Here is a 21,435-nt window from a genome sequence, read left to right on the forward strand (position 1 = left end):
TTAAAGACCCTGACACAGGGCTGAGCCACACATCCACAGTGGGTACAAACAGAGCCCCCGTGTGATTTGAAGATGCTGTGCAAAAGAATGGTTTTGCCTCATCACCTTGGGGATGGTACAGACAAAGGGAAATGTCTCTTCTGAAGAAGCCCTGTTGCAGTCAGGGGTCACTAGCACTTGAATTTACAGTCTGGACCTAGCTCGGTGCCCTAAGTTCCCTTAGAACAGAAATGAGGAAGGAGAGGGTAAGAGTTCAAGGAGGACATGATCTGCAGAAGTTCACAGGCAGAAACAATTAACATACAAAAGGGCAGGGTGGTATATAATATGCACGCGCTACGACCTCCTGGAGCCTCAAAACATGGGCTCTGCATAGTAAAGGCAAAACAGTCCATCACTGACCGGAAAAGGAAGCATCTGCCTACCTTTTCAGTCCATGAAGATTATTCCATGGGGTGAGCCAAGAAGCTTTTCTAGAAGAAAAACATCCATGACTTCCCAGAAACCAGAATCCAATTTAAAGGTGGCAGTCCACCAACCTGCTGGGCCCGTGTTCACAAAACCAGTACTGTCAGCCAACACCAACTGTGGACAGTTCTGGGAAGAACTAATCCTAAGTAAGTGCTCTTAAAGACACAAAAACAAGCCTGCTCACTCATTTAACGCACTCTTCTCAAAGCACCAATAAGCAAAAGAGCCAACCACTCAAAGGCAATACGGAGCTCACCATATTTTTATCTCCTGTTTCCACCCTTTGTCCCGTACCACAATAATGGAAATAGATACCTGTAACCAAAGAGAGTCTCATGACTGATAATGAGCCCAAATACCAGCCACATCACAGACACAAATACTAAACCAATTAACAGAGCCTTGCACATTTTTATCACCTTAGTCACTTACTCTAAAAACATCCTCGGCCATAGATCGAATGTCTAGGCTTCAGTTTTTGTGTTTTTTTAGGCTTCAGTTTTGAGTACTACACTAATACCCAAAGTTCAGTAATACACTGCTTCCCCAAATGAAGAGCTCTGACAAAACAAAGTGCCCCAAAGGAAGCCAAGGCTTCGGTAAAAATTCATTTATCAAGGGCTAGTTCACAAAGAAATAGCTAACCCCTATGGGGGAACTTCCACTTCCTACCAACTAGGCAGGATTACTAAAAGCTTTTAAGGCTTGCAGAAGGAGCACCCTTCTCTCAGGACTTGTTTCACAGCTGGTCAGTCACTGGGCAGCAAGAGAAAGCCACACCAGAGGTCCTGAGAAGGACATATAACTTATCCTGGAAGGAAAATGATCTAGCTTCTTTAATCTTCCAGCCTTTGCAAGTTGTATTCCATCCAGGGTTGGGCAAATTCAATAACTGGACAAGGTACGGGCCAGGAAGGGAGGCAATTGGGATATTCAGGGAAGCAACTGACCACATCACTGCTCCCAATGCAACAGAGCACTCCAGGAGACAGTCCTGTCCATAGAGAGGACAGTCAGCAGAAGGATACCCCATGGAGAAGGCTATCGCAACAGTGCCTCCCAGAACCACCCTACATACAGGGAAGCTGACTCAAAGCGTTCATCCACCACTTCCCGGGTGGCTCAGTGGTAAAGAATCTGCCTGCCAGTGCAGGAGACGCAGGTTCAATCCCTGACTCAGGAAGATTCCCCTGGAGTAGGAAATAGCAATCCACTCCAGTATTCCTGCCTGGAGAATCCCATGGACAGAGGAGCCTAGCAGGCTACAGTCCATGGGGTCACAAAGAGCTGGACAGGACTGAGCATGCACACACTCATCCACACGGCCCACAATGGCCCCATAAGAAGAACGACTGTGATCTAGTCGAGTGATGTCCCAGAGCTCTATCTACAAAGCAATGGCTGTTAAGTGGCTGATTCTCAAAACTGCCTCTTCCCTTCAGAATGCTCAATAGCAGGTGATCTAGCAGTTTGCTCTCCTAGACCCACACAAAGTTCTGGTGTCTACCGTGATGAATGGAATTTTAATTCCCATTTTTTCTTTGCACCAGGTAGACTCCTAAACTACTGAAAGAACATTAAATCCCACAACAACATAAGACCTCAAAGCTAGCTAGTCCACCATCCCCCTGTACCACCGGTGTATGTAATTAATCCCTCTCTGGCCCAGCCACCTCACCGTCCCAACTTTCAAAGGCTCCACTGAACGTACAACGACTGTGACGTTCATTTCTGTACTTCGTATGAAACCAATGTACAGCTTCACACATAATGAGAGCATAATAAATCTGTGGGAAATAAATATATAATTCCCACAGTGGCTGTAAATGCAGTGTCCAGGCTGCCTAGAGTAGCCAGGCAACGCCAGGGATTAGCCTGGAGCTGGCAGTGGTGGCTGGGGACACGTAGCAGGGCTGCTTTCAGTGCCACAGAGCTCAGGAGAGAGCTGTTTCTTTGAAAGCAGACATGAAAGAAGGCAGAGAATAATCAAGGGTACGGTATTTGGGACAGTGACACAAAGGGAAGCAAATGGGCAAAAACGTTCTTGACTCTGAATGCGAAAAAAAACTAGACCTGCTCCAAAACAATGGAAAGCCCTAGAGAAAGCCTTGCCACGTTCCACAATCTACTGATCCTCAAAAGGAGGTGCTTGGGGTCTTTCTCCTTGTTATCCACTGAAATGCTTCCTCACTGGATACCTGCTTCATGCCAGGCACTGACCAGTCAGAAAAACACTGATATGAGAGAAGGTCCCTCCCCTCGAGGAGCTGCCAATCTAGTAAAGAGACACAGGAGCACTGAGCAGGATGACAGTACCAAAAGGGGATAATGAAAGGAGATGTGAGGAGGGACTTGTCAGGGAGCTAGATCTTAGCAGATGATAGGTGATCACCAGGGCACAAGACAGACAAAGAGCTCCCGATGGAGGGGGTGGCCTGAGCCGCGCCATGAGCCGGCAGGACTTGGGTGGCCTATTAGGAGACCCAAATACTTCTTGGGGTTGGGACTTCGCATCCCAGAGTGGGTTCAGTGAGAGAAGACTAGAAGCCAAATTACAGAAGGGATTGTATCCCAGGCTGAGGCATTTACATCTGTCCAAGCAGGGATGAGGAATCGCTGAAATACCTGGGAGTAACATTGAGTCAGGGAAAAAATGAAATTATGTTTCAAAAAGATTTGAGAGTATCAGTGGAAGGATTAGAGGACAGGAAAATGAAGGCAGACAGACTGTTCTCTCAATATTCCAAGTACATGTTCAGAGTTGAACAAAGAACAATGACGATGAAGCTTCAAGAATGGAGAAGAGAAATTTTTAAGAAGGCAGAATCTCTAGTCCTCGATAAAAGCTGGGGGTGTTTTCAGAACTGGGTTACTAGTTGGCATCACTCCTTACTTGAGCCAGAGAAACTTCAAGGGCATGGTAGGGGGAAACCACATAACAGCAAGGCAGGGAGAGACCAGACTATTAGACAGAGAAATAGTGGCTGTGGCTGACAAAGGGTGAACTTTGCAGGTTTCTAACACTTCATGTCACAGGGACCTCTGAAGAGTTGCTAGGAGAAACTGAGTTGCTGTGGAAGAGACAAGAACCCACTAACTCGGCCACAGAAATATAAGGAACTAATGAGAGTGGGGGTCAGACTGCATGGTGTTCTTTCAGCTGGGATAGTTCTGGTAAGATTTTATTGTACCGTTGCACAGGCTACAGCTAAGATGTTTTAGAACCAGCTCCAACTGGCCTCGATCCTCACCCACGCAACAGGAAATGAAAACCCAACCCTTCTTTCCTAGAGGTGACCCTGCTTCTTCCTTCTGGGGAAATAAGCTTGATTGGCTTTAGCCAATACTCTTCTGTGCAAAGCAGGCAAGCTGTTACACAACACAAAACTGAAAGGAAAGAACTACTCAAAACATTGGTCAAGAAAACCACTTAGCAGCCAAAATCTGAAAAGTGCTGAGAGAGACTGACTCTTCAGTACTTGGGCTAACCGTACGAGAAGTGTTTGTAGTTGCAGAAATTAAACAGCACCAGTGATGACCACATACCTCCCCAGTGGCTCAGCCCTAAAGAATCTGCCTGCAATGCAGGAGGCCCAGGTTCAATCCCTGGATCAGGAGGATCCCTTGGAGGAGGAAATGGCAACTCCCTCCAGTATTATTGTCTAGGAGATCCCATGGACAAAGGAGCCTGGTGGGATACGGTCCATAGGGTCGCAGAGTCAGACACAATTGAGTATCTGAGCACACACAGATGACCACAGCTAACATCTGTTAAGTAGCTCATAGGCCCGTGCAAAGCATTCTCCACCATCTTGGTTAATCCTCACTGAACAACCGACATATACAGTACGGTTATTCCCAATACTTGTGCTTACTGAGAAAAGACCAATGGAAAATAACTGATCTTTGTCTATTAAGAATCTAATTGCTGATGAGAGAATTGGGGATGATTTTTCTCTATTTCCTGAATACTGTTTCATCATCTTAAGTCCAACAAAATGCTTTTTATTACAGATGAAAAAACTACATGTTTTTCATTAAACGTCTGCTTATATGGATGACAAATGTCTCTGGCGACTCAAGACTATAGTAACACCTGTAGTGTTCGGGGAGATGAACTAGATTTTTTGTTGTGCATCCCTCTGAATTTTGAAGGTGAAGGATTTAAACATAAATGAAGGGGCTAGGCCATAACCAATACCAACCTCAAACAGCTGAGACTATCTAGGAAATATTCTAACCTGTTCAAAGAGAAACACGGTAAACCTGAAAAGGCTAATAAACCTGGAAAGGCTCTAAACTTACGGGAAAGTATATGAGGAAAAGAGAAAGGAGTTACTGGGATTAAAGGCAGTGAATGCATAAACCAAGGCATGGCACTGTGGGTCTATCACTAGTCCTGTGACATAAAAATACTCAAAATATACATACAAGAAAGGACATCAAACGTGCAGTCAAGGAGGAGACTATCACCAGGGTCCACAGGCTCGCAAGGAAAAGCACCTACCTCGTCCGGGGTGTCTTTTGCATCGGGTTGTGCGACAGCTGCCCTGCGGGCGAGGTTTCCAGCACGAATGTTGCTAAGGTTGATCTGCCTCTCAGGAGGAGGACCCCCACGAGGCTGCCCGCGGACAATGATGGCGCACCCTGAGAGCACCTAGGTCGAGGGAGAAACAAAAATTCAGCCATTGAAAGGTAACATCGCCATAACAGAGATGGTCCACGACTGTATCCCCAACATCTAGAACAGTACACAGCACTCAAACATTTATTGAATGACTGAATGAACAAGATTACTTTCAATTTTTTAAGAGAAATACTTACATAAAACCTTGGGGTTGATTCTAAAGGGACTGACCCAGAAATAAAAATGAGAATTAAACAAGATGATAGAAAAGTCAGAAAAGATTGGAGGGTGAAGAGGCATGTGAGTCATGGAGAAGAGCCTTTGTAATTTCATCCCAGCAAGCTGACCACCACCTGTGTTCTTTTCAATTATTAAGAAGCTAATGTCTCCATCCACACAAGCTGTTCTACGATGGGAAAAGCAAACAACGGAAGAAAGCCAGAGAAAAGTGGATGTTGAAGGAAGAAGCCTTGACACGCCACCCACACCAGCCGGAAGGACCCGAGGGTGCCCAGGGCTAAGGTGCAAGTAGTGCGGCCAGAGTCCAGGACTCAGTCCTTCCTCTGCAGACAGTGCTCAGAGTCGAGGCTAAAAGAAAAACACAGAGTTTAGGCTAAAAGAGAAACACAGTGCTCAGAGTCTAGGCTAAAACAGTCTAGGCTAAAGGAGAGCCTCTAGAAAACTCATGACCTCCGTGATGAAAACAGGGCAATCGAAGAAGGACCTTCGGGCTCCCAAGCCCAGTAGTTCCTTCGCCCTCTCTGAAGAAGGATGTCTAGCATACCACCCACTTGCAACTATGGAAAGAGCTCTAAAGCTCACTTCAAATATTTGCAGGGAGGAGGGAGAAAGGGTTTCACGTGGCAGAAGAGAAGAAAAGGCACACAGCAAAAATGACAAACATCGCCCAAGCTATTCAAATTCTTTACACAATTTCATCACCAGGGAGGCTTGAGCAGCGCCTTCACATGAGCTGAAAGGCTTAATCCCATGTTTCAAAACAAATAGCTGCTGAACAAATAGTTAGAAGGCTGGAGAGCCCTGCCAGTGTAGAACTTCACAGCAGACTAGACCACGGAGTTTTCTGTAAAGGAAACAGTCCTTGGAAAAGAAGCTGACTCAGAGGAAAAAAAGAATAGGAAGGGAAGCCACTTCAATAGTCATCTGCTTAGCTGACTTGTCTCCCTCGCCTCTCCACCTTAACTCATGCTCTAAATTGTGGGCAAGTAATACAAATAAAGAACTGCATTAAACATATATGAATGCGGTTGGCCAAAAATTTCCGTCGAGTTTTTCCATAAGATTTTATGGAAATAACCTGAACGAACATTTTGGCCAATCCATTACATCTTAAAGAATAAGAAACAACAAGTAAGTAACCATCACCCAAGTTAAGAACTAGAACACTGAGGACTCCCTGGCAGTCCAGAGGTGAAGAATCCACCCTCCAATGCAGGAACGTGGGTTCGATCTCTGACTTAAGATCCCACATGCTGTGGGGCAGCTAAGCTCGAGTGCCACAACTAGTGAAGAGCCCCTGGCTGCAAGGGGGACCCAGTGCAGCTAAATTTATAAAAGAAGAACTAGAACACTGCAGGACCTTGGATGCCATGTCCCTCTAACTCGCAGCCCCTTTTGCTGACCACCACCTCTATTCTAACCATCGTGATAACCTCTCCCTTGCTTTTCTATAGTGTTACCTTTGTGTATATGTTTCCATGCACTATGGTGCTTCCTCATCTCCTATTTCTAATCTCTATATACGCTGAGTCGACAGCAATGTAAACTCATCACTGACTTGCTTCTTTTGCCCCTTTTTGGTAAAACCCATTCATGCCAAAACACTATTCACTTCTGTGGCTGTACAGTACTCCACTTATGAATCTATCCTACTTTCTTACAGAAACTCTGTCGGAAAAATACACACATTCTAATTAAAAAAAAAAAAAAATAGTAACATCTCATTATCCCCAATAACTTAAGCACACAGACCTTGGTCTACGAGTAGTCTACACCTCCCTGGCTACACCATCACACACATAATAAAAGACTGCCTTCCTTATCTAGTTATAAGTCATTTTTTCATTTTATCCTCTGTGATCCAGTGTTACCAGCAATCGAAACCTTACAGCCTCCAACCGAACAGCCTTTCTTGAGAACCCATGCCCTGGGCATCATCCCAGGGATCTGACACTTTAAAAAGACAAGCCCTCAAACAAAGTAAAGCCAAAGAACAGATACACTACAGCACAGGATGGCTGATGTTCCTAAAATGAGAAGGGCCAAAGAAAGAAAAGAACTTGGAAGTGACTCGTTTACAGTCGATTCTTCACCAAGCGGCACATGAACAGCACGCTGTTGAATACCTGCCTCGACATCACGTACAGTCTCCAAAGGACTGAGGAGCACACAGCGTGCAAAGCAGAGTTTCTGTCTCAAAGGCCTATTCCTCGATTCTTGTCAAGCTTTCACGAAAACTCATAAAGCTCTCCCTGAAGACCTAGTACGTCTTGGAAAGCCCAGTTAGATGCTCGCCATGGCTGAGCAATGAGCACTGACCCCAGCTAAGAAACAATCTTTATTTCTCAAGCCTGACAAAGCCTGCTGAAAAGCTCAAGAACACAATGGCTGATAGGTACCCTCTTATTCCCCTTAAATACCAGCAAGGTGTTGCCTCTAACGCCCTCAATCTAGTAGACGAGACCCTTGGGGGACAATGGATCTATAACTATTATCCCAGCCCCATAAAGATCTTTAGTAAATGATTTATATGAAGGAATTTTGAAAAATCTTTGTACACTCCCCCCCCTTTCACCTTGAAAGCTATGCTGAAGACTGCTGTTAGAGCCTCCTTGCTTTTTTTGCACCAAATAGGCCATTCAGGCAACAGTCCACATTTGAATTAATCTTAGAGAGAGATGACTTTATAGGCTGCGCAACACCTATTGGGTTGGCCAAAAAGTTCATCAGGTTTTTCCATAAACGCTTACAGGAAAATCCAAATGAACTTTTTGGCCAACCCAATACAACTGAAGGTGCAAATGTAAGCGACAACCACCAAGTCAACCTTCCAAGGACAGATACTCACTGTGGCAGGCACTGCTGTTCCTGTGCCCCCAGGAAGAAAGGACTAACATGCCTACGTCTTTCCTCTGAAACGCTCTCCCTGTCGTTCATTTGGCCACAGCGTTAGTAATGAGATAGGAAGACTGTCTACAGACCATCATGGAAGGAAGAGACCTGTCTGCATGGAAAGAACTCATTTCCTTCCTAGTATTTATGCAAACTGAAATAGGTCAAAACACATTCCATCTCCATGTTTTTTCGCTCTCTCCATTTCATCATCTTACAAGTACTCTTCAATTCCCTCCACCTGTCTCACTTGTCAAAAGTCTTTACTCAAGTTCTTCCTCAATAAAAATATTTAATGGTCTTCTCTTGCCTAAGTTTCCCTAATGAATAAAGCCAAGGGAAAGGTCTTCTGGGGAGAAAATATTTTAAATGTCTTTAAGTGAAATATGAAAAAGACCAATGGTCTATATATCAAACTTAACATGAATCTCATATGGCATGAAAATAAGTCATTTTTCTTCTATAAGTCACTAGATCTGACATGTAAGTTGATTACTTACAATTTTTATCCACTGATTAATCCATTTATTTGTTCAACATAAATTTACTGAGTGCCTTCTATATGCCAGGCATTGTTCCAGGCAAGTAACATGCCTCGAGTGAACTAAAACAGACAAAAATGTCTGCTCCTGGAGAGCAGACATTCTAGTGCGGGGAGTCAGATAAACAATAAACAAGTAAAATACTGTCTGTTATTCAGAATTTTAATTTCAGAAGAATAACGTTAAGATTGAGAGGAAACTGTCAGGGGTAATTGTTCTGCCAAAGCTGTACTGATTCATGTTGCAAACTTTCATGAATGTGGTAATTATCCTTAATTGCTAATTTATAGGGCATAAAAAGCAATTCATATGGTAACTGCTTTATCCAATTATATTAATAAAATGACATATTCTAGAGAAACGATCTGATCTTAGCCCTACCTGATACACCAGGAGGTTTGTGAAAACAGCTGTCACAATGAGTCAGTTTGATTGAAGTCATGAATTAGACAGTTCTCAGCTCTGCCAATAAAGGTTACAGAGAAACGTGGTGTGATTCAGAGGACCTGGCTTCAGGGCATGAGTCCGAGGCTGACAGAGACTGAAATAAGTCAGCTGAGAAGGAAAATGGGGACTCAAACTGATCAAACCCACTAAGATTTTACTAGGAGAGTTACCTAACAGTGACATGCTTTATAGGCCGCAACTGAAATACTGCTCAGCAACAGCAACCCCACCTTAAATCATCACTAGATACTGATAAATGACTTGGTTTAACACTTAAACCCCCAGACCACAAACACCAAAAGACAGAAAATCTCTTATACAAAAACCTAGCCACACTACACTTAGGGCAAAAAAAGTGATGGTACAGAAAACCACATGATGTTCTGAGTTGCTCAGTCGTGTCCGACTCTGCGACCCTATGGATGCACTCTCCACTCTCCATGGGGCTTCTCCAGACAAGAATACTGGAGTGGGTTGCCATGCCCTCTTTCAGGGGATCTGCCCAACCCAGGGATAGAACCCAGGTCTCCTGCACTGCAAGCAGATTCTTTACCAGCTGAGCTACCAGGGAAGCCCCATAGAAAACCATAAATACGTCAATAAAACCAGAATTTTTTTTTTTCACAGCACCAAGAGCAAACATCTTCCCTTAAAAATCATATCTTACTAGGTGAGAGTATCTTGTTAGCTCTACAAGGAGGACTAGCGTAACACGTTTATCTGCCTGTTTAGATATAACAATAATATCTCAGTCATATCTGCCAATATGAAGATCCAGTATAAATAAGGATAGGACTTCTCTGGTGGTCCAGTGGTTGGGAATCCACCTTGCACTGCAGGGGACACGGGTTTAATAGCCTGGTCCAGGAAGATTCCCACACATCATGGAGTAACTAAGCCCGTGCACCACAACCACTGAGCCCACGCGCTCTAGGGCCTGTGACCCACAAGAAAAGCCTCCTCAAGGAGAAGCCCGCCCTCCGCAGCTACAGAAAGCCTACACGCAGGCGCGAGGGCCCAGCACGGCAAAAAATAAATAAACAAATCTTTAAAAAAAAGGCGGGGAGGGGGGCGGTAAGGACAGTCACCTGATGAATACCAAAATGTTACAAAAAGGAAGCCCCAAATAAACTCAAAAATGTATGGTCAACTGCTTTTCAAAAAGGGTGCGCAGATAACTGGGAAAGAACCTCTCAACAAAAACTGTACCAGTAAAATTGGACTGCTGTTGTTTAGTCCAACTCTTTTGTGACTCCCAAGGACTACAGCCCACTAGGCTCCTCTGTCCACGGGATTTCCCCAGCAAGAATACTAGAGTGAGCTGCCATGCCCTCCTCCAGGGGATCTTCCCAACCAAGGGATAGAACCTGAGTCTCCTGCATTGCAGGTGGATTTTTTACCACTGAGCCAACAACGAAGCCCTGGGAAAACTGGATATCCAAACGCAAAAGAATGAAACTGGATCTCCACCTCACACCATATACAAAAGTTAACTCAAAGGATCAAAGACCTAAGTGTAATAAGAAGCTCTTAGAAGAAAACATTGTGATGGTGGATAATGCATGGATTAGGCAATAACACCATCTTAGAAAGCACAAACAACCAAAAACATTATGCTTCACTGGATACTACCAAGAAAGTGAAAAGACAATATTCACAAAACATATCTGATAAGGGTCTAGTATCTGGAATAAGGAAATATCGTAATTCAACAATTGAAAATGGGCAAGAATTTGAACAGATATCTATCCAAAGAAGATACACAAATGGCCAGTAAGCATATGAAAAGATACTCAACATTATTAGTTGTAAGGGAAATGTAAATCAAAACCACAATGACGTATCATCACTTCACAGTCACTGCTGCTGCTGCTAAGTCGCTTCAGTCGTATCCAACTCTGTGCGACCCCGTAGACGGCAGCCCACCAGGCTCCCCATCCCTGGGATTCTCCAGGCAAGAACACTGGAGTGGGTTGCCATTTCCTTCTCCAATGCATGAAAGTGAAAAGTGAAAGTGAAGTCGCTCAGTCGTGTCCGACTCCTAGCGACCCCATGGACTGCAGCCTACCAGGCCCCCCCCCGTCCATAGGATTTTCCAGGCAAGAGTACTGGAGTGGGTTGCCATTGCCTTCTCCGTTCATAGTCACTAAGGTGGCTATAATCAATAAGACAGACAAAAGCAAGTGGTGACAAGAATGTGGAAAAATTAGAACCCTGATACACTGTTTGTGATGCAGTCACTTTGGAAAACACTCTAGCAGTCCCTCAAAAGTCAAACAAAGAATTATCCTGTGACCCAGCAATTCCACTGCTAGGTACATGCCCAAGAAAAATAAAACATACATCCACACAATATCTTGTACACAACTGTTCATGGCAACATTATTCATAAGAGCCAAAAGGAGCAGAAACAATCCAATGTCCATCAAGTGAAGAATGAATAAGCAAAATGTGGTATATCTGTGAAATGGATATTATTCAGAAATAAAAAAGAAATAAGGTAGTGATTGATGCTACAACATGGATAAATCTTGAAAACACGCTAAGTGAAAGAAGTCAAGACAAAAAAGCCACACACTGAATAATTCTATTCACATGAAGTGTTCAGAAGAGGCAAATCCATAGAGATAGAAGTAGATGAAGGGTTCTCAAGGGCTGGAGGAAGAAAAAGGGAGTGACTGCTAGTGAGTCCAGGGTTTCTTTTCCTTCTGAGTACCAATGAAAAATGTTCTAGAATTAGACAGTTCTAACAGTCTTGTGAATAATTTTAGGGTATGTACATTTATTTGGGCTTCCCTGGTAGCTCAGCTGGTAAAGAATCCTCCTGCAATGCAGGAGACCCCTGTTCAATTCCTGGGTCGGGAAGATCCCCTGTAGAGGGATAGGCTGCTCACTCCAATATTCTTGGGCTTCCCTTGTGGCTCAGCTGGTAAAGAATCCACCTGCAATGTGGGGGACCTGGGTTCGATCCCTGGGTTGGGAAGATTCCCTGGAGAAGGGAACGTTTACCCACTCCAGTGTTCTGGCTTGGAGAATTCCATGGACTGTATAGTCCATGGGGTCACAAAGAGTCAGAGACAACTAAGTGACTTTCACTTTCATATTTATTTCAATTAAAATAACTGCTAAGGTCCAATACGGATGTGCATTAATACAACATAAAATGTCTCTTTCACCAAAGGGGTATTTCCATATCTTGCAGGAAGATTAGACCCTTAGCTGAACAACACCAACAGGCAGCTGACTCAGACCCAGAAGTCAGGCATGGTGACTCCCAACAGAGTGAAGGGCAACTGTAAACTTTCAAATCCTTGAGAAATAACAAGGTAGAAGTCACAGGAAAGAAGCCAAACTTCAGTGAAATCTACAAAGCCCAAAAAAGGAGAAAGATGACCAAAAACAATACAAGTTTTTTCTTCGAGATAAGTAGAATGAACTCCTTCCCTCTGTGGCACAGAAAGAAGAACCAAGAAGGTCACTGAACTAAACAGTCCACAGTGCCATCTGGAAGCTTGCCAATGCCACCACCCAGAGGCTGCTTAGAGGACAAAGGAGCAGGCCAGTGACTCTTCTCCAGACAAGGTGCCCTCTCCACCCAAAAATGCCTTCAGGGGATGGGGAAGAATTGTGGTGTAATTGTTAATGAAGCAAAAAACATCTAAAGAAATGGAATTAAGGCAAGTGTAGAACTTAAAAAAAAAAAACTAACTTGGAGAAAAATCTCAAAAAGTGTATCAGGAAAAAGCTTCCTGGCAACCAGAGCTATTGCCTCTCTTTCTTGAAAATTAAAAAGTCATTTGGACAAGGAGCAAGCAATCCCAGAGGACTGTAAGCCCTGTGACCTGGGAGGTCTTTCCAAGCACACATGCCAACATGGCCAGGTTCTTTCTTTTTTCTGGCAAGAGCCAGAGGCAAACCTAAATGAGAGGGGCCCGGCACAATGACCCGGGAGCCCAAGGCCTTGTGGCAGCCCATTCACTTGCGCTGGGTGCACTAACTCATTCAGGAGAGACAATCATAAACGGCTGCTCCAGGGCCAGCTATACCAAGAAATGGACCTCAGTTTGGAAAGAAACAAGTTCAAATCTCAAAGGGGACTCTAACAAGAGTGCAGCTAAGCGAGAGCATCTCAACAAGGCCCTTTTATTGTACAGACGAAAAATCTGTATGTGAAACAGGTAAAGGTGACTTTTGCTTAAAATGAAATTAATGGCAGGGCAAAGACTAGACTGAAGTGTCCGATTCTGATGTTCCACTGTGTCACATGTAGGAACAAGCATCTGAGGAGCTGCTATCTGTTAAAACGGTAGGTGAGATGACCTACTGATTAAATCTTTTCCTCAGTTAAAAATCTCCATTTCTGTGTGCCAGCCGAGCAGGTGTCAGGAACTGTCACTAAGCCAGCAAAGCTTCCATGAGCTGGCTGCCCCAAACCAAACCAACACTTATTAAACATTGTCATATGCAGGGAAAGCAGGCTTACAGTCCCAATTTTACAAAACACCCAAAAAGAGACACAAAGGAAGCAAACTTTAGAATGAGAAAAAGCAGGCTCGGCAAACTACAGCCCACTGGCCAATTCCGCCCTACCACCTGTTCCTGTACAACCCACGAGCTAAAAATGGTTTTTACATTTTTAAGTGGCTTTAAAAAAAAAAGAAGAATCAAAAAGATATTATGTAACACATGAAGAGAGTATAAAATTCAAATTTCAGCATCCATAAATAAAGTTTTATTGGAACATGGCCACGTTCATTCATTTATGTAATTGTCTATCTGCTTGCTTTCACACTGAAACGCCAGAGCTGAGTAGTTGCTACAGAGTCCGTATGGCCTGCAAAGGCTAAAGTATTTACTACCTGGCCCTTCACACAGTCAGCCTGCCAGCCTCTGATACAAAACATTATGACAGGGAGTGAGATGAAAACTAGTTTTATGGTAGTCTAAACGTTACGTGCTCAGCAAAAATAAATTCTGGACGACCGCTTCAAGTTACACAGGCTGCTCATCTTTATAATCAGAGAAGGGGCAGTGGTAAGCAGCAAAAGAATTCAGTTTCAGTATCAAATCCATGTCAGTGGTGATTTTTGAAAGTTCACTGGCTCTATTAGCCTCAATTTCCTCATTGATAAGTATATCAGAACATCCATGAGAGGTTTCATGAAACTTAAACAAGGGAATAAAGCCCTTGGCACAGAAGTTGGCCAAAAGACCAAATAAGTCAATATTATTGAGATAAGAAACGGTTCAGGAGTTTTCTGGTGGTCTAGTGGTTAGAATTCAGTGGTTTCACTACTGCGGCTCAGGTTCAATTCCTGCGGGGGGATCTGAGATCCTGCAAGCTACTTCGCATGGACAGAATTTTTTGAAAAAAGAAAGAAATGAAATGGCTCAAAGTGTGGTCTGAAGTAAAGATTGGAAAAAAATAAATGTACCATAGAAAAAGAACCATTTCCTCCTGGGATTTAAAAGTAAACACCAAATTCATGTAAATTCTCCCACCACTGAATTCAACCAGAAGGAATTAGAGAAATGACCTATGATCTCACTCCCCTCCTTTATTACCCAAGATTCTCACTCTCTAGTGAAGTGATTTCTGAACCTCTTGTCCTCAAAGATTATCATAAATAAATATCATATCTTAAGTCTATTGTTATTGTTGTTTAGTTATGAAGTCATGTCCGACTCTGAGACCCCAGGGACTGTAGTCTGCCAGGCTCCTCTGTCCATGGGATTTCCCAGGCAAGGATACTGGAGTGGGCTGCCATTTCCTTCTCCAAGGGGATCTTCTTGACCCAGGGATCGAACCTGTGTCTCCTGCATTGGCAGATGGGTTTTTTTTTTTTTTTAACCACTGAGCCACCACCGCCATGTCGCTTCAGTCGTGTCCGACTCTGTGCGACCCCATGGACTGCAGCCTACCAGGCTTCTCTGTCCATGGGATTCTCCAGGCAAGAACACTGGAGTGGGTTGCCATTTCCTTCTCCACCACTGAGCCACAGTGAGCTTCAAACATGAAAAAGCTCTCTTGACAATTACAGCCTCACATGACCATGACTGTGAAATCAGACAGTCTTAAGTAAAACACTGTGATAATCCCTCATCTGTATGTGAGGACAATACCACCACCTTCTCTGCAGGTTGTGTTACTGAGATGCCTTACAGCAGCTGACACCTAGCAGATACTCAAGAAATAAGGGCACAGTGGTCTCTCTTCCCTTCCCTCTCTACTGTCCACCCCTCTACACCCTTACAATGCTCTGCATGGCAGACACTCATTTTACAGATGAAAAAACTGTTGTACATCAGGACTAGAACACAACCTTTCCCAGTGTACTTTCTAATAAACCACAAATACTAAACATTTGCTATGAGAATTATGCATCAAAAAAGTGGTGATACATGCAAAACACCAAGCCTGTAACTTGCACAAAGAAAGCCTCACCAGGAAGGAACTGGCTCAGGTTCCTAGAAGCCAGAAACCCCACAATGATCCTTTACAGAGCCAAGTCCTCACCACCTACGCTGAGCTCCACTGTGCTCGAGGAACCAGAATCACTCAGAAATCAGAACTCAGCAGGAACTATGTGGCAGGCAGAGGCAAAGTGTCATTCCCAAAAAATTCATTCCAGCTGTCAAGTTTTTCAGAGTAACCATCACGTGTGAAAATAAGCAAAGGAAGAACCAAAAATTAACTGACTCCAAGCTCCAATACTCTGGCCACCTGATGCAAAGAACAGATTCATTGGAAAAGACCTTGATGCTGGGAAAGATCAAGGGCAGGAGGAGAAGGGGGCAACAGAGGATGAGATGGTTAGATGACATCACGGACTCAATGGAATGAGTTTGAGAAAACTCGGAGATGGTGAGCTCCCTGGTGGCTCAGACAGTTAAGAAGCCACCTGCAATGTGGGAGACCTGGGTTTGATCCCTGGATTGGGAAGATCCCCTGGAGGAGGGCATGGCAACCCGCTCCGGTATTCTTGCCTGGAGTATCCCCATGGACAGAGGAGCCTTGCGGGATACAGTCCATGGGGTCGCAAAGAGTCAGACACGACTGAGCGACTAAGCACGGGAGATGGTGAAGGACAGGGAAGCCTGGTGTGCTGCAGTCCATGGAGTCACAAAGAGTCGGACACAACTGAGAGACTGAACAAGAAGAACATAAAAGTGATCATCTGAGCATCACAGGACTTTGACCCCTCAACCAAATGTTTAGGGTCAAGTACTCAGACTGTTAAAGCTAAAGGAAAATTACTGCAGTCATCAGGGCTTTTGCATGGTGATCTTGCTGTTTAAAATGGCTCACAGGCATCAGGGTCCTGAAGTCTCCCTAGGCACAAAGAAAGCTGTTGTGATGTGCCTCACAGAGAAAATATTAGATAATTTTCGTTCAGGCACAAGTCACAGTGTTGTTGCTCATACAGTCAGTGTTAATGAATCAACACTACATATTAAGTAAGAGGACTTTAAACAGAAGCATATAATACAATAAAAGTGAAAGTGAAAGTCGCTCAGTTGTGTCCAACTCTTTGCAACCCCATGGACGATACAGTCCATGGAATTCTCCAGGCCAGAATCCTGGAGTGGGTAGCCTATCCCTTCTCCAGGGGATCTTCCCAACCCAGGAATCAAACCAGGGTCTCTTCCATTGCAGGCAGATTCTTTACCAACTGAGCTATCAGGGAAGCCCAACACAAGATCATGTATCTATCACTTGATGAAAATGTAGTGACCAGAGGCTCATAGGAACTAACTTAGTATTTCCCACAGAAGCAATGGTTCGAAATTCACTAATTTAGTACTTGTGACTTGATGCAACATGCACATGTGCGTGCATGCTAAGTCACCTCAGTCGTGTCCGACTCTTTGAGACCCATGGACTGTAGCCTGGCAGGGTCCTCTGTCCACGGGATTCTCCAGGCAAGAATACTGGAGTGGGTTGTTGTGCCCTCCTCCAGAGGATCTTCCTGACACAGGGGTTGAACCCTCTCCTGAGCTCCTGCATTGCAGGCAGATTCTTTACCACTGAGCCACTGCAGAAATCCCTAATAGAACACAACTACCATGAATGATGACTGTAATGTTATAAATACAAAGAGGATATGGCAACCAGGGTGAAAGGGCCACAAGAGTCACTTGCACTGTTCTTACAACTTTTTTGAGATTATGTTAAATTAAAATTGCAACACCTTTTTCAAAAGTGGAAACCATACTACGGGCCACTTTAGAGTCTCAATGACCAGAGAGAACTAGATCTCCTTGGTGGTTCTGAAAATCGCTCTTGCTCCACTCCCTCTGCACACACAACTTACAGAATGAAAGTCAAACTGAAACTGAGCAGGACTCTGTACGGCCTTCACAAAAGCAGTCTCCTAGGCCTTCCAGAGTTCCAAACAGCAGGCACCAGCAGTTACCCATTAGGGAAGTGAGGGGGTGCAGAAACGAAAAAAAGTGTTAAGTAGGAAAAGTAACGGCAACAGTTCAGCGATAAAACAGAGTTCTAGTTCCTCCTCCAGGGATAATATATACAAACATGTGCTGTGTCTCTGAAGGACAGGGAAGCCTGGAGTGCTGCAGTTCACGGAGTCACAAAGAGTCGGACAAGACTGAGCGACTGAACAAGAAGAAAAAAATAAAAGTGATCATCTGAACATAAAAGTGATACACCCAACACTTATCTCTGAGTAGTTCTGCAGAAGCTAAGACCCTTACTCGGGTCAAGTATGGTGACTACAGGCTGTAGACTGTCACCAGAGGGTCAATGGTCGAGACTCACATCACCCTGTTACCTCACCACCAATCAATTAGAAGAAAGTCATAGGCCATGAGCCCTCACCCCAAATGAGGGAGGGATTGGGATTGACAGATACACACTGCTGCTGCTAAGTCGCTTCAGTCGTGTCCAACTCTGTGCGATGCCATAGATGGCAGCCCACCAGGCTCCCCAATCCCTGGGATTCTCCAGGCAAGAACACTGGAGTGGGTTCAGATAAACACTACTATACATAAAATAGGTAACTATTAAGGACCTACTGTAGAGTACAGGGAACTCTATTCAATACTCTGTAACAGCCTATATGGGAAAAGAATCCAAAGAGTGGATGTATCCATCAATGTAACAGATTCACTTCACTCTACACCTGAAAACAATACAATGCTGTAAACCAAATATACTCCAATTAAAAAAAAAATTCATTTCCTGGCAGCCATCAAAGAATTCAGGTGTTTTGAGCACAAGCAATCTTGTTTGGCACCCAACAAATAAACACTGTGAAAGTGAAAGTGAAGTCAGTCGTGTCTGACTCTTTGCAACCCCATGGACTGTAGCCCACCAGGCTCCACCCTTCATGGGATTCTCCAGGCAAGAGTACTGGAGTGGGTTGCCATTTCCTTCTCCAGAGGATCTTCCTGACCCAGGGATCGAACCCAGGCCTCCCGCATTCCAGGCAGACGCGTTAACCTCTGAGCCACCAGGGAAGCCCAATAAACACTGTACTTCACCACAACCCAGTGTCAGTAAACTGGCTTTGCCGTGTGTAAAGCAGACCCAAGTTCAGTTCAGTGACAAAACTGTTATTTTGTTGCAAGGACAGTATCTTCCCATGATCCATTCATCATCGCTTCATGTTTCTCTCCCAAATGAAATAAAATGCTAGACATGTTCCAATCACAGAATTCCAACCTCTGAGCACACAGTTCAAAAAGGCTATGGCCCCCAAGAAGGATCTTGAATTTTAGGAAGACGCCCTTTTCCTTCCAGTGTAAGTTTATCCAGTGGGGATTTGAAAAACCTGCATGTGTGATCTAATTAGGTTTTACATTCAGAAAAGCTGAAAACCCCCTAACGTCTCAAAAGTTTTGAGATACAATGTGTGAACATTCAGAATTAGAGTAACTATGAACATTCTCTCAGAGGCAAGAGCACCATACATATTTTTGGTTTGTTGCTCAGTCAGTAAGTGATGTCATGCAACCATCTCACCCTCTGTCACCCCCTTCTTCTCCTGCCCTCAATCTTTCCCAGCATCGGGGTCTTTTCCAATGAGCTGGGTATTCGCATCAGGTGGTCAAAGTATTTTTGGTTTAAAATCTTGTAATCTTGATGGTAATCTCTTTCCCCAGGGAGTTGGCCTTCTTTATTATCAAAAAAGAATCTGATTGTCAAAAACGATGCCTGGGTCCCTCTCTCTAGCCTAGAAACACAGGGAAAGATGTTTTGAGAAATACCAAGAGAAATGTGTTAATTTGCAAGACACCAGATCCTGAGTTTAGATTTTATTTTCTCTTGTCCTTACCAAATCCTAATTTCCTCCTCCTGCCCGCCACACCTCTGGCCTTCTCTACAATGCAGGCTATCAGGATTGAGATGCCAGGGGAGTAGAGGAGTACTTTCAGCCAGCACAGGGATAGGGCAGGAACAATAAGTCTCTACAGCTAATCAACTATGCTTTGAGTATACTGAAAAGTTACATCACTGCAGCCAACATGGCTACAGATCAGGGGGAGTGGGGGGCTTGGGGAGGGGAGGATGCTGACCCAGCTGAATCCCATCATCTTTCAACTGTAACAATGAAGGGGGAGAAAGAAGATGCACAGAAGGCTCCTGAAGGCACTCACAGACCAGCAATCACCTGAGAGCTTGTTGATACCGCAGGCTCAGACCCTACCTGAACCTCCTGATTCAGAATCTGTTTTAACAAGATCCTTGGGTGATGGGTTCGCACAAGGTTAATCCACCACCACCACCCCTTTATTCTCCACTCTGCCTGGGGAATCTGCCTGGCTCAGACAGGTCCTCCAGCAAATTTGGCTTAAACTTTTTATTCAGAGAGGCCTTCCCCAGACGATGTCAGCTAGATGCTTGTATATGCTCTGAGCCTCTGTATTTCTCTCCCATAGAATTCACCACCACATTAAATAGCATAATGAATTGTTCAGTAGCAGTTTTCCACTCCTCTGTGCAAGCTCTCTCTGGGCAAGGACTCCATCTATCTTGTTCACCACAGTAGCCCTGGAGCCCAGAACAAGACCAGAGACAAAGTAAGCATTCAGTAAGTGTTTTTTCCTGAATAAATGAATGGTCCCAGTATGTATCAAGCACAAGTATCAAGTGCTAGACTTTGGAAAGAAGGGACAAAAACAATTAAAACACAGTCCTTGTCCTTAAGCAGCTCATAGCTTAGTGGATTTCTGTTGAAGCTAATGAGAGCCAAGCTCTTGAAAGCATGCACAGCACTCAAGAGTGTTTTTCCTGTTTCTCTGCCAAATGACAACAGGTAGACCAAAAGTTCTCCAAGGCCCTCCAGGGAACCACCCCCACTCCATGCCCTGGAAGACCTACAGGCAAGCATGTCCTCACCTACTCCTCCGTTCAAAGATTCTCCCCTCCCAGTGTTCAATACTTAGTCCACGCTTCTCTCTCTGCCCTCTCTCAGGCTACTCCAGCAGTCTTCAGCATTATTTCATTCTCCCCTAAGAAAATTCGTGTTTCCTCCGGGATAACAACCCACTTTCTTCATCAGCCCTCTTATTATGAGATGTCAAATTTCCCTTGTTATCACCTTTCAGAATGTTTTACCTAACTCATTTCCAACCACTCGATTATTTCCTGTGAGCTAACAGGTCTATTGTCAACAGAAACCACTCAAATCTATATCCAAGACCACACTGAGAAATCTCCCAATTAACATTCAATTGTCCTCCCACTTTCTTCAGTCTTTTCCTACTTGTTGCAAAGAGATACTACGAACCAATGTTGTCATCTCTTCTAGGATTATCTTCTCAATGGTTCTTTTATTTATTCTTGTTTAACAGACAAAAATCTCTTGATAGGCTTACATCCCAAAGCCAATATCCAAATACCAGGGTAACAAAAACATATCTAAGTGCCTAAGCTGATGGCAGTGAGAGTAACATGTTTTCACTTCATCTCCAGAGAAGCAGCTCACAGAGAAATATTAGCAGAGGCAAACAACACACTGACAGGGTAGCAAGTGCTCAGTGAAGAAGACAAAAACCATCAAGGCAGCTCCCGGTGCTGTCCAAGGGGCTGAGAATCCACTCCACTTCCCCAGGGAGACCCCCCGTTAGAACACAATGCAGCCACTGAAAACAGCAAATTCTAGATTCTATGACATTGATGTAAAGATCTGTTCTAAGCACTGTTTGTGCAACAAGTATTAGAAATATTCATGTGCCTGTCATGAATGGGGC

The 21,435-nt window shown here is 44.2% G+C and overlaps 1 protein-coding gene across 3 annotated transcripts in view; it reads right to left on the reverse strand.

Annotated features, from left to right (window-relative positions):
* SND1 (staphylococcal nuclease and tudor domain containing 1) overlaps nt 1–21,435 on the reverse strand; it is a 421,555-nt gene that overhangs the window by 383,929 nt on the left and 16,191 nt on the right. For 2 of the 3 annotated variants that reach the window (XM_086395775.1, XM_086395777.1), the window contains exon 2: nt 4,979–5,128. In XM_086395775.1, coding sequence (XP_086251901.1) covers nt 4,979–5,128 — 150 coding nt within the window. Of the gene's footprint in view, nt 1–4,978; nt 5,129–9,153; nt 9,230–21,435 lie in introns of those variants that run through there. The other variant, XM_086395776.1, reaches the window with a different exon arrangement.

The sequence above is a fragment of the Bos grunniens genome, chromosome 4, assembly GCF_055505025.1.
Source record: "Bos grunniens cultivar Pamir isolate PY7600 chromosome 4, Bosgru_T2T1.0, whole genome shotgun sequence".
Classification (NCBI taxonomy): Eukaryota; Metazoa; Chordata; class Mammalia; order Artiodactyla; family Bovidae; genus Bos; species Bos grunniens.